The sequence below is a fragment of the Anopheles stephensi genome, chromosome 2 (genome assembly GCF_013141755.1).
Source record: "Anopheles stephensi strain Indian chromosome 2, UCI_ANSTEP_V1.0, whole genome shotgun sequence".
Lineage (NCBI taxonomy): Eukaryota > Metazoa > Arthropoda > Insecta > Diptera > Culicidae > Anopheles > Anopheles stephensi.
Genome location: NC_050202.1, coordinates 65,972,003 through 65,986,066, shown reverse-complemented (window position 1 = coordinate 65,986,066; position 14,064 = coordinate 65,972,003). Strand labels below are relative to the sequence as shown.

The following is a 14,064-nucleotide window of genomic DNA, read 5'->3' as shown; positions in this document are numbered from 1 at the left end:
TCGCAGTGGGACATTAAAACAGAAAAATATACATTTCATTGGCAAGAGGTGTTTGGTTGTGAAGGAATCCTACAAGCACGATGAGAAATATCTCATATTCCACTTATGTAAATTAATGAACCGCACAAACACAATGCCCAAGCTCAGATCCGATTCCCTACGACCAGTGAAAGTGGGACATTGTTCCAAAGTTGCAATGCTTTGGCTGATGTCCAACTGGTTCTCTCCGGGGTTATAAACCTTCCAGCAGGGACACTGGTCAGACAACCAGTAAAATACATCACCACCACCGTGTCAGTCTGATTAAATCGATGAAAGTTAGGGAAATGTGATTGGGAATCGATTAAAATGATAAATAAATGGAGCTTAGCCCAGAGAAGGGCGATGGGAAGGAAATGGGATTTGAATCGGTAAATCTTCGTCCTCTCTCGCAAGGGTACCCCACATTTGAATAATGAGTTGCTGATACTGCTGCTGCTGTGGCGGGACCCAAGCTTCGATGTCTTCCATGAACTGCATGTGTGAGTTCATAAGCGTAAATCTTGGGGAACTTTGGGGCGCGAGTGGTGGAATACATTTTTATGGTGACACTAAACAGTGTCATTTCGGCACGTCTGGACTACGGCGCCTGGTTCATGTTTCTATTCATTGGTCTCCGGAGCGTCATCTTGTCCTGCACGGTTTGCATTGATTAACAAACGCTGCTAATGATGTCAACACTATCGGTGTGCTCGCAACGAACGCATATATCAATCCCGGATGTATCGGAATTTTGGAACAAATCGAAATACAAAATGTGTTTCACGTAAAATATTGAAGATACCATTTTCGGAGTCTCTTATGCTTTTTATTTCGTTGAATTTAGACCTTCCTTCCCATCTATCATTACAGCTTAAAAAAGCTGGGAGCATCGCCAAGCTTGAAAAAAGCATACGTCTCTAGTATAACACAGTTGTCCAATGGACAAGTTTTACTTCATGTAGGCTAACTTCATTTCCGCCACGTTTCCACCGGAAGTCTGTGTTGATCGTAAACGCTAGACGGTTCCAGGCGCCACCGGGGCCAGGGGTAATTTGGAAAGCACTTCGCGTAACACTATTAAAACCATCCACCATCTAGCGGATGTTGCAGCCAAGGGAGCAACGGTTCCGCAGGACATTCTATCGGTGGTTTTCACTTGTCGCCGTGGCTGTTCACGGTTGTGGTGTAATTAGTTTAAAAAGAGTCGTTCGCTCACTTTCCATACGACGTCCGGAACTACGAGGCCATGCTTTACCGGTTCGAGTCAATGATGTGGTCTAAAGGGCACATACCACCACTTACCGTGCTGCGAATAGTTCACACAGTTTCACAGAAGGGGAATTTTCGGATTTCATTTAATTACTGCAAGACGCCCAGCACATAGGAGGAAGATGGCGACCGACTGCTCTTGTTTTATCGTTTAAACATCTTAGCTTTTTACTTCAATACTTTCAGTTCGGTTCACTACGTTCATGGCGTATTGGTACTACGTGAACGATTTTGCGTGACAAGGGTGTGTGGAGAGAAGCAGAGGCATAGAAGATGGGCAAAGAAAACTTTACTTACAGTATTCGCAGCTCCACCAATCCTTGCAAGTCGGACTCGTAGATGACACTGATGTTATTGCCTTGTAGATCCCTGAAAGAGGAACGAAACAACGAACGAAGTCAATTAAGTGTAAGGAGAGGCAATCAGAGATGGTTGTACTTTGATCTACTGGTGATGGGAGTGTATCGTTATTGAATTAGGTGAAATGATTTAATAACACTATTCGAAGCTAATAGTTTTCTTTGAGAGAAGTTGTCCTATGATCACTTAAAAGGAAGCCTTTAAATGAGCAAGCAGACATGAGCTTCTGTATGGTTCGGCACTTCATATTTTCATGCATTAATTGACCTATGAATGATCTTTGCTTCTTTAACACATTTCAAATCTTTAAGTTTCTGTGTTGATAAACGAACACGTGCTGCGATGTTCTTCCACACGACCAAACTTGGCCGAGATGAAGCGCAAAAATGGCCATTTAGATAGCATTACAGATCAAATACTGTTCAACACAGGCACAGCACCTCTAGACACATGTCGCATGTCAGATTGAACAAAAATAGCTAAATGCGCACTTTTGGCAAAAAATTGTAACGGAAATTCTAGCTCGCATTGTCGCACATCTTTCGCCAGCTGTTAATATTCATGACACATTTTGCTACGAATTTACGCTTCCTCACATTTTTCGAAAACATGTACTCTGTTTGCTTCCCTCGTATGAAGACGTACGTCCGTTTGCATCTGGGCGACGATGTTTACACAACGGATTTACGAGTGTTTGCGCTGGGCGAAGAGTGAAAGCAAGCAGATGAAAGGGAAATTCATGCGTGGAAGATCCAAATGGACGGATGGATTCGCTCGATGCATATCTCCCAGTCTGCAAGGTGAGATGTGACCCACGGCGATGAATCTTCGTTTAGAACCCGAAATTGTTCAGCTGCTGATGCTGCCGCTACTGCATTGTGTGCAGCAGTCCACAGTAGCATTCGGTGACTGCACACGTTTTGTGTGGTATGAATGGATGACGAGTGGGTGCATAAAATAAATAAAATGTTTCACTCGCCCCACAATCACTCTATGCGGAGGTCGTTCCGGGCGATGCCCAGGGAAATATTTTTGAACAACAAAAAATATAGTGCAAACTGCATTAGAACGGTTTGTAGCTGCTGGTGGCATGTGGTGCACGTACACCAGATGCAAAAGCAAGTCACATCAACACCTACGTACCACACTGAAACGGATGGATGAACGGTTGCAGATGAAGCAGCATCACAATATTGCAACAAAATGGAACCAAGTCTAACGGAGAATCAGTTGCAGGTTTCCTGACTCGAAATGATGTTGATGGTACCATTTTGACTGCCCTTTGGGAGGAATGATATGAACGTTTGATTTGATTCACCCACACTTTACACATCAGTCACAGTGTCACAGCTTCCCTTTCTACAGACATTTGAATTCAATTCACTCGCCATGGGTAGAAGCGGACCCATTGTAAGTGAGAAAAATAGCACCCGGCACACAGAAACCAAGAGTGATTGAATTCTCTACAGTTTTGCCGGAGAAACGTTACAAGTGTCCTGAGGGGTTGGGTAGGAATTCAATAGTGACCCCGTCAATGTTTTCCTTTTGGCAAAAGTACTGAGCGGCTGTAGCATCGGGCACTGGAAAAAGGATAATGCGAATGTCATGTATGGAGTAATGGTTGACGCACATTAAGGGAGCGTAAGCAGATTTTCGTGTTGGTTCAAACATTATAAAACCGATTGAAGTGCTTGGGTCACCGTTAACCTGCACATTCGGCATATTTTTTCTGATGGCGTTAATGATGACGCACCGAGTTGCAAACTGTTTTAAACGAAAGTGTGATTCTTTTTGTGACCGATTAATGGTTTTATTTTTTTCCTTTGTGTGCTTTTCTGAGCTTGTCGCAAATTGCTTCGTTTGCACTTAATATTTTAGTTTTTTTAAGCGGAGTTTAAGACTTTTTGTTGGATTATGAGAATTTCAGTACTATGACGTCGAGCAACAGCTCGTTCAAGTCATTGATATGTAATGTTAATCCAGAAAAACGTTTGGGCACATTGAAAAAGCCCTTTCGAGGATATCAAAGGTTACGTCGAGTGTTTTATTTTATTTAATTATCTGAGGAATACATTCAACATCATTGCTCATAATAATAAACTTACTTTACTTTCTAACTTCACAAAACTTTACTTTACTTTCTAACTTACATAAACTTTCTTTAAAGAACATTTGTTTCTTGAATTCATTGTATTTATTATACTTTTGCTTTTTTTGTTGAAGTATTGCTATAATCTGTTTGCTGTTTGATAATTACTTTAATCTGGCATAGATTGTTTGAGCGTTCTTTTTTTGCCAAAAAAGAGATATTTTCGTCTACAGTTAGAATTTTGATTTTCCATTTCGAATATTGATTTCTATATTATATATCTATTTTTCTTCACATCCCACCCAAGAAGTACGCTGCGGGATGTCGTGAATCGGTTATCGTGTTGATATTTTTCCATGCTGTCACAGGATTGAACATACATTAGCATATTTTTCCCATCCCCGGCACACACAAATACTCGTCCAATATCGATGGAATGCATTTTTTGCATGGATGCGTCAAGCACGTCGTTGCGTTTGAAATCGATTGCGACAGGTGTTGTGGGTTTGCATGTTTGATTCATATTAGATAGCAAAAGCGGGACAATGAACATCTAATCATCTATCTCCACACCGCTTTGTCTTCCAGCTCGACGAAAACGTAGCGATGCTACAAACAACAATGAAGTTAGTTTTGAATTGGTTCATAAATTAACTGAGAATGGAATTTGATGTGCCGATAACGCGCTTCACCGACACTTCGTGGTTAGTATGCGCTCGTTGTATGCATTTATGTGTTCCTGTGTGTCATACGATGGTGTCGGCTGGGAGTTGACTGCCTGTGGTGAAGCGTGCTCAGTGACACCGCTGGCACGGTTTTCGATGCTAATGTCGAGTAATAAATGGGACTCGGTGAAATGGGGCCACCCAGTGTAGGCGATGAGCTTGGATGTCCCATCCCTATGTGCCAATATGTATGCATGTAGCAGCAAGACAGGATGCAGGAGAGTGCACGTGAGAGGTCTCTTGTGGTTCGTCTATCGTCGCTTCGTCATCGTCGCCATTGATACAGTGCGGATGACATTTTCTGAGCTATCGATCCTGACGAAGTGCGAGCACACAGAGCATCGTCCTGATTAGAATTTATAATCACCACACCTTGATCTCGTAGCGTTTTGGCCCTTATTAACACGCTTCCATCATCAAAATTTTAGAGATCCTGCTGTTGAGTATCCCTTTTGAATATTTGTATTTAACTGAAATTGAAAATTGAAGTGTAGATTTGGGTCAAGACATGCGGATGTATGTAAGGATTCACTACAGCATAACTTTCAAAATATTTTTTTGAAAATTGAATGGCAAGGAGTAAAATACAAACTTTTAGTTTTGCAATGTTTTTCCAAAAACTGTCAGCTGCACTGTGTCTGGTTTGCTAAACAAATTTAATTGGATCTACAAAAATAATGCACCTGCTGTATTTGGTTGTCATCAGCAAGGTTAGATCATAACAATGTAATAGAAGACAGACAATCATTTCACTAACTACGAAGTTGCTTCAAGAGCGATAAATGTGAAACATGAGAAGGATCAGCAGGAGAAAAATATGGAAAATTTATTCGCCGCATACCACGAACAAGTGTTGGTCAACCTCTTGAAGGGCTCTCGATATAATTCTCCACTTCTTCTCTTCGATGGGAAACCGTCTTTATAGGGCTTCTGGTCTTCAGGACGACACCGCCTTCCAAGGAACATTCCAACCGCATTTTCTACGGTCCGTCCCGAACACGCCAAGACAGATTTGTGCTCCAGAAACGAACATTCTGCTTTCCTGTTTTCCAGACAAGAGTTAGAACACCGTGCCGGATAGAAATGAGGAGCACATTCATTTCCATTCTCAAGTGGAAGTGAGTGTACATGAAAGCCAATCTCAAAGCGAAGGATACTACAGCCATCGCAATTTATACAGTATCTTTGTGGGTTTGGTTTCTCGCAGTTGAACGGCTGAAATACGAACGTGATGGGTGTGGATGAGCATGTAATTATGTATGTTTACAGATATCATAAGACATGTGCACAAATCCAAATGGTAGGTGTGTATATCCCCGTGGAACTGCCAATTTGCGGTGCCAGCAATCTTGTAATGCAGACATGTTTGATTGCAGAGGAAATACGATAATGAAGGGCATAGGTCAAAAAAGCAGGAAACCGACGTTATAGAAACCCTACCGACGAGCCGGTGGTACGGCATGCCTTTCTCAGCAACATTATGGTATGTGACCAAATTAGTAATTTAGTCGACGTTGGAGAATATTTGAAGCATTTAATTAAACCGCAGCGCTGTGGTTTCATTCCATCCGAACATTGCTACGTGATAATTCCTTATTGAGGGTTTTGATGACTCGTGTGATTTTGTTCAATGATTTAGTTTCAACAACATGCATTTTCTTATGATAAATACTAAAACAATAGACAGAAAAGGAGCTTCAAGACTTAATTTAAAAATTTTATCATTCACCTATGAATTGATTGAACGCACAGAAAAATGAAAAAAAAAAAACAGTATCAAGAGGTTTGCGTATCGCAGTATGGAAAGGATTTCTCGTTAGTTTCAAATTAATTAACTAAAGGTTTATATCAGCACTCCGCTCAGTACACCGACAGGCATAAAAATAATGTATTGGACACAATTTTAACTGTCGACCTTTTTACCAAAGACTCCTTCTCAATTGACAGCAAACAAGAACTGATTATCTGCCCTCTCATTTTCTGAGAAACGTGATAATTAGACCTATTTTACCAGTTAATTAAGATCGTTTGAATCCAGTAACAATGTGGACATGCAAAAGACAAAAAACTTCAACCGTTTTTGTTTGTGCAAAAGGGTTCATTAAAAGTAAGCACGACCAAATACACCATTCCATCGTGATATGTACACGGCACGAAATATAATCGTCTAGTTAAATGGGGAATTCTCCCTCGAGAACCAGAGGCATGACAGATATAGATAAACTTGAGCTAGTGATGCATCTATCTTTCAACCGAGAAAAAGATACAAGTCACCAATGCTAAACAAAATCTTAACCAACATTGTAACTAATCGCTTCATAACATCTGACGCCGCCTGTTTGTACCTGTACAACCGGCTAAAGGTTCTGTGGAAGGCTAATTATTTCATTCAACAAGCTTCGCGGTAGTAAAGCTATGTCGACAGATGTGTTAAAGCGGTCTTCCAACTTTTTCTCCTGTGGGCGTTCGCCTGCCAAAGGCAAGACAAAAATATAACACATCTCACTCAAGGAAGAATGTTCGGTTTGTAGTCAAATAAAAGAACGGAATGAAACTGGAAAAACTCGATCCATGGATTTACGGAAGCTTAACAAATTTGACAGATTTGACAAATATAGGCACGACGTAGCCTCAAGCTGACAGTGAACGACGTGACTAGAGCGCATTGTTCGGTTCACTAGACTGGGGGATTGCATTAAGCCAGTCAATGTCGAATCGAACCCGAGGCTGAAGCATGACTGGTGGATTTTGGATTATCATACCACTGATCGATGAAAAGATTGTAGGTTTTTGATATTGAGTATCGCATTTTGATTGAAAACCTTCGTGTTGCCAAACGTAGATGTGAAAGTACTTCTTGATTATCTTGAATATCTTGATGAATGATCGGAAACAGACTACCTACAGCTTTTGGAAGCCTATTAAGTAATCAAAACAGTTTGTTTTATCGAATTCAGTAAATTTGAAAGCCAACATAAACAAGGAATACTTTATGCTGCTATTTCTGAAAATCTCAACCATCCAGATTGATGGTTTTTTATTCGTGATTATGCTGTGACAGTAAAAAGCTTATACTGTCCGATTGAGTAATCGTGAAATTTTAAGACCACATTTCAAAATACTTCTGGCAAAGGAGACAGTTTCTGTGAGCACTTAAGGAAAGCGGTCACCGGGGCTACAGGATTATCGTAATGGATAATGGAGCGTTGCGTCGTAAATTTGGTCTCCACCACGTTCTCAATCCGTAGGAGACTGAGAATGAGGTGAGAGGCAGTTACAGCCACCGATGCAGATAAACAGCAGTAAAGATATTCGACCATCGTTGTGCTGCGTGCCCGGTTATTAAAATGAGGCAATGATATGAAATATTTGCGCAGCACCCTGAGTTTAACTGGCGCTTAATAGGCCACAAAGCCACACCGGAAGCTATCGGAGGATCTGTGACACATTAACGCGCTGTAGCTAATCGACCTTCACTGCTAGCTCCGCTTTGCTGGGACCAAAACAACAAACTTTTGATAAGCACTCACAAATACACACAGTTTATGACTTCATCCCTTTTCCTGGTCGGTGGCCTGAAGTAAAAATGATGCATTTGCCCCATTCAGGAGGGTATTGACCATCCGAGTGGAATGCTCACACCCCGTTCATGCAAAAGTTACATCTTATAGTAGAGGAAGTGGATCGATAGCAGTTCTACCGTCAAAGGCAGACCATCAAGCAGAACAAGGAGTGTGTTTGTGAGGGCTGGGCATGCTCGTAAAATGCGTTGAACGAGTAAATTTCAAGCCAAATTGATTTTCAACTTCAGGCAAAGAGGTTAAATACTTAATCTGATTTATGCTTTCCGATAAAATCTTCCGTTTTTCCGTGCTCGAATGGTGAGGCACGTCGCGTTACCGTGACCGTGGGTAGCATCGTCGAGTGCGATGGTGAAACGCTGCATTTCCAGTAGCGAGACTTTTGGATGCTACCTTTGTTGACCATTCTGTTCTGTCTGTTTTGTTCCTTCACCACGCTCAAACTAGTGAAAATGTTCGTGGTAAGCAATTGCACTTTAGTGGTTACAGAATGAATAAGTTCTTCAGCATCGTAGCACTATGCGAACAATGTGAAAAAAAAGGTGGAGGATGATGATGTTTACCTGAAAGAAGGGAAAAAAATAGGACTAATTGACTGAAAAATTATTGCAGGGTAGATAAGGGTGTGAAGAAGGACAGAGTAAAAGTAATATGAAAAGATTTGTATCGATGCGATGAGTTAAGTCAGATTCTATGTAAGATGAGTTTAGACCATTGTAACGGATACGATAACAAAATAACCTACTAGCACTTTCTTTCTAATTCTGTTATTGTTTCAAATACGTTTGATCTATCAATTGTCAAGGAATTTGTTAGCGTGAAAAGCAGAAAGAAGTTGGGTTTAATGTAGTGTGTTTAAAAGTCGATAAAGTTCTTTGATTTGAAGACAATCAAAAAGCAATTCATGAAAAAAATAACTCTTCAAATTTTACCCACCAAAGAAACAGTTCCAGTTTGTTGCATTCAATAATTGTTCGTGAGATTCGCCCTCTAAATCAGGTTTGTTATTCAAAAATTTCGTCAGGTTACCTGTCCAACTTGATTTAGATTTTTTTTTCCATTTTTAAACAGAAATCAATACCTTGCTTCGATTTTTGAATTCCGTAGCAATTTTGTTGTTCAATATCACCACTCTTCGTTAATCGTAAACCAATCCAGGAATAAGCCTATGTCTAGTGACAATGAAAGTTTAAGGGGATAAGGATTTGAAAAAAAAAGTCAACATCGCTAATCCAAAAGAGCCTACTCGATAGGCGTGTGCATGCGAAAGAGACTGTCTGGTGAAAAAGGTCAAATCTATGGCCATAAATTGTTTAGAAACGAATTCAGTTTCACTCGTACGGTTTGTTAGTTTGTCCAGCCAACGAAGACATGGGTTTGCGTGTGCTTGCCTGTGGTTGGGACTTTCCATCGAAACTCGGTGATTTATGGGACCTACGTCATCGTCATTCAGGTCAGACTGTTCGACTGTTCACCACAGCCCCAGATGATGCATCGAATATCAATCGAAGCGACCAGAAGACATCTTTTCTCGATTGGGATAGCGTGAGCTTACCAAAGCCTATCGATTCTAACACACTTGGCATGGAATGGCTATCGACGTTCACGAGAGATCGCGACCGAAGAATGGTCCAAATATCATCCGACGTTAATTGTTGCGACACTCATAAATCTCCTAGTGACGTTCAAAAGATTCGTGTTTGCGTGCGTGCATCGTGTGTGGGCGTTGGCGTTTTGGATGCTTTTCCGCGCCATAAGCTTTGTGCAGTGAAGCGTGATTGTAAGAAATACGAATACCTTTGTTTATACAGCGATACGTCTTCGCAGAGGTATCATAAATTTTTTACTCCCGCTTCAATCTGACCGTATGTAGACAGTCGCCAAACATATACACCACCTCCGCACAGTGAGCGGATCTTATAAAAAGGGAATCATGTATCGGGGTCGAAACAATACGTCAAATTAATGGTTCCTGACAAGATGATTTGATTATGCAAAATAGCAGCAACGCGAAGTGCCTAGTCGAACGAAGCGATGGCACAAACCGCCGGTGCTTCATAATTGGAACCATTCTTCACAATAAATTAACTTACGCTGTGTTCGGAAGAAAACACCGACGGCAGAAACATTCATTTATCTAACTGCCAACAGCAACTGAGACGGGAAGCGTAGGGGAACCCGTGTTTGACATTCGTAAAAACAAACGACGTTGTAAAGCATGGCTTCCAAAATGGACGCGATCGGTTATAAATGGTGGAAGAACTCTTTCACACTAACGCTAACGGAGATAAATTGACGTGCGAAGAACAATTTAATTTGTCCGAAAATTAGCATCCCGGGCAGATTGAAGAGTTGGATGAGATCTGCTTATTAAGTTCTGATCAACCTACAGCAGCAGAAGTAGGCATATGTACCTTTTAGGTAAAAGCCTTGAACAAGAAGTGGTTGTGCATTTAGCTTCCATTTATGCTTTTTTTCTCAACTTTGAGATTTACTCAGATGAGATTACCAGCGATTCATATTGTATAGAATCAGAGTCCTGGAATCAATGGTTCTCCTTTCGGCCTTAAAAAAAGTGATTTTCAGCAAGACTTGTTGGTGCTATGAGCGATAAATCTTCAATTTGTGCATCCTTCAGCTTGCTCAACACGTAATGCCTCGGATTACATGTCTGTAGACGAAGGCAAACATTCTTTGTGAAAGCACTGGCGAAAAAACTGGCAAGAATGTGAAGCAAAACAAATAATACATCGCATATATTACTCATTAGTGTCCCGGAACTTATCACGATCCTAAATGGGAGGAGTATGTAATTTTTCTTGATCATCTTGATTCTTCTTTGAACAACGAAAACACGTTCTTGATGACCGGATTGTGCCGGACAAATGATTCAGGTCTACTGCTGGGAGGAAGATTTTGGGTTCATTTTTCATAATTTGATATTTCAATAAATCTCTGCCGGGTGAATATCTCAGACACAGAACGAGTCAGAACGTTTGTTTCCAACGGTTTGCTTTTCCAACAGACGAGTACATTCCATCGAACAGGTTTGGCCTCTTGCCAGATCTCTTTACCTTTGTGAGAAAGGGAACGAAAACCAGCCCACAAGTTCAGCTCGCGTGAACAACGAAAGGGATAACAGACGACCAGTGCATCTGCCATGTCCGATTTATGATAAAGACGTTAAGGACTTTCCGCTTCGATAGCGCAGCATCACCCTCACGGCCGAAGGACAGAGTTGGAGTGTGCATCGTCTTCTTTGAGCATGGTGGTAAAATTGGTCAGAATTGGAAAAAACGTAAAAAATCAGTCTCAAGGGAGAGCATAAGGAGAAACGTCCCAAGACCGCAACAAAAGATTATCATTGCTCTGCCCTTAACGTAAGTTGATGAATAATTTAGAGCGGTGCTCATGTTCAGAACCAAACACCCAAAACCAAAACCCTCGCTAGGGTATGCAACGTAAAAAGGGCGATCATAGTTCCTGGCGTCTAGTGGAGGATGGCTTTATGAAAATAAAAATATTTATAATTTATGTGCTTGAAAAATTCAACCGACTTTGTAAAACTATCGCTTGCTTCCAACAGCGGCTTTCGGATGCTAAGAATTTCGAATGCTAAGAATTCTCTCCGTCTCATGAAGGCGCCCTCCTAGGAGGCGGGATGCATACTTTTCCAAGAAGCATTAGTGGCAGACTTTTTTTGTGTCTTCAGTTGCATGATCCTGATATTTTGTTAAACTTGATTTTCCTTTGCTTTATTTTGATTCCGGGCTGCTATCAAAATTGGATCATCGTTTCGGGGGCGGCACTGGGACGATTTTTTAAGAAAACAATTCCTTTCGACAGTCGAAGCCTAGAATCGTAAAAAGAAATACAAATCTTCGGATGTGCAACTGCTGCACACGCTTGAAGAAACAGCAAAGCTCGTTTTTTGCATTGCTGTTTTGGTCGTTATTGTCAATATTTTCGCTCTGCTTCCGTGTGGACATCCTGCGGGACAATTCCGTTTCGTTTACTGCCACACGGAAGGATGATGAAGCAATGCTTTCGAATGTCATTGTCATCCTTCGTCTGTTTTTATTTCTTTTGTAAATTTATTTATTTTCAATGTGGATTTTTTATGTTGATCTGCCCAACACTGCGACAATCACATTCGTTATCGTACTCTTGCCTTAAGGGTGTTCTCTTTAGGATGAGAAGTTTTGCTTTTTCCAATCCATTTCCGATCGAAAATATATTTGTCAAGTATAAATAAATATTTTTCCTACCGCTGGTTACGGCCGATCACCTTCCGTAGCTCATGGCGTTCACTCTCCAGCGAATGTGCGTCGCTGGAGTGAGATATATTATTTATGTTCTGCTATTAAAGAAACGGTAGAGTGCACTCGAATTTATCATTTACACGAGCGTAGGATGATTCGATCATGAGTGATTTCACTGGCTAACGTCTCGCAGCCAAAGCCATGCCTCAGAATCGATAGCATAAACTATTTCTTGTTGAATGATTCAGATAGGTATGACTGGATGTTCTAAATTGAATCATTTACCATTGTGCAGTCGGTACCCATTTGCCAGATCATATATCCATTCACCAGCTCTGGCGTTTGGAGCTATTTTGATTGCGAACAAGCTCCTGCTGGGCCAGGATGATGTGTGAGACTGTGTACTGCTGGGCGGTACTGCATGTTCTCCAAATGAAATCAAACTCTTCTGACCGATCTCCTTCTTTTAATGGATCAAATATAGAGCTTCACTGGCTATGTGTTGTGATGTTTATGTTTGTGTTACCGAATGTTAATTGCTGCATAAACAGAAAATCACTCACATAACTGTGACACTGTTTTCTTTGGTGATCTTCATGATGTAGCCTAAGTGGTTGTTTTTTGTTTTAATTCATTGTCATGTTTCTGGTTTTGAAGTGTCTATTTAGTCCTTTTTTTGGATCGGAAAAATTCAACAGTCGACTCACGATACGTAAAAAATGGTGTAAAGATGTCCTTATGGGGTACCTGTAGGTAACGTGTGCAGGGACAACACATTTACCCAATCCCCTGAATATTTGGCATACAAAAAATCGAATTTGCCAGCCAGTAATGGATTTTATATCCTACAAACGCATTAACGGCACGCCATTGTGTATGCCTTATCATTACTTTTGATTATTATTTATTTTAATGCGATACAAAGCGGGAGCCCAATTGAGTGGTACAATTGCTTTAAATTTAATTGAACGCTTTTAAAGCATTTCTTTGCTCCATTACGGTCACAATGCCAATGGGGATATGTGATTGTTTTATTTAATTTGACAAATTTCTCAAACACCTCTTGAATAAATTGGCATGCAACAAAAAAGCTTTTATGCACAATCCGCCTTTCATGCGATGCGAAACACGAAAATAAAAATCCAGGATCCAGTAATCAAATGCAAAAAACCATTCGGGGAGAGTTTCTCCAACCCTTGGAAAGGGTTTTTTTGTCCGCGGATGCCAATCGAAGGGAAATTTATTGACAAGAGATAAAAGTAAAATCCAATAATTTAACTTAATTAACGTCCACGCCATGCGTTTTCACGTACGGTAAACAAATTGCGTGTATTATTGTTCTGGTGGAAGTATTGATGGCTTTTGATAATGCCTTTGTACTGAGGTGTTCGTAATAGTATTGTGGAAAACGGATGCATTGAGTGCTCTGCGAGATCATTAATCTGTTTTCTGTCCCAATCGATTATTCATTGTGACGAGTGTGATGAGAGAAGTTAAACTCCAAATTGTCATCACCGTCGCATCGGTGGACGCCCTTTGTTTTTCTTCTTTTTCATGCAACAATGTTGGTCGACAATCGGTGTATTGTCAAGCACTTTCGATAGATGGTCCGAGTGGATTTGACACTGATTGAATGTTGCACGACCGATTGATTTCATTATATCGATGGAAAGTAGTCGTGCCTTCGAAGAATTATGTAGTCCTGGATTTCGAATTCGATTAACAGTGTGAGATTAATCAGAAAAAAAAAGGATTCA

General features: G+C 40.7%; 1 protein-coding gene across 1 annotated transcript in view; it reads right to left on the bottom strand.

Moving 5' to 3' along the window:
* LOC118504307 (protein slit-like) overlaps nucleotides 1-14,064 on the bottom strand; it is an 83,706-nt gene that overhangs the window by 6,175 nt on the left and 63,467 nt on the right. The window contains exon 2 of the mRNA XM_036038611.1: nucleotides 1,588-1,659. Within this exon, the coding sequence (XP_035894504.1) occupies nucleotides 1,588-1,659 (72 nt within the window). The remainder of the gene's footprint in view (nucleotides 1-1,587; nucleotides 1,660-14,064) is intronic.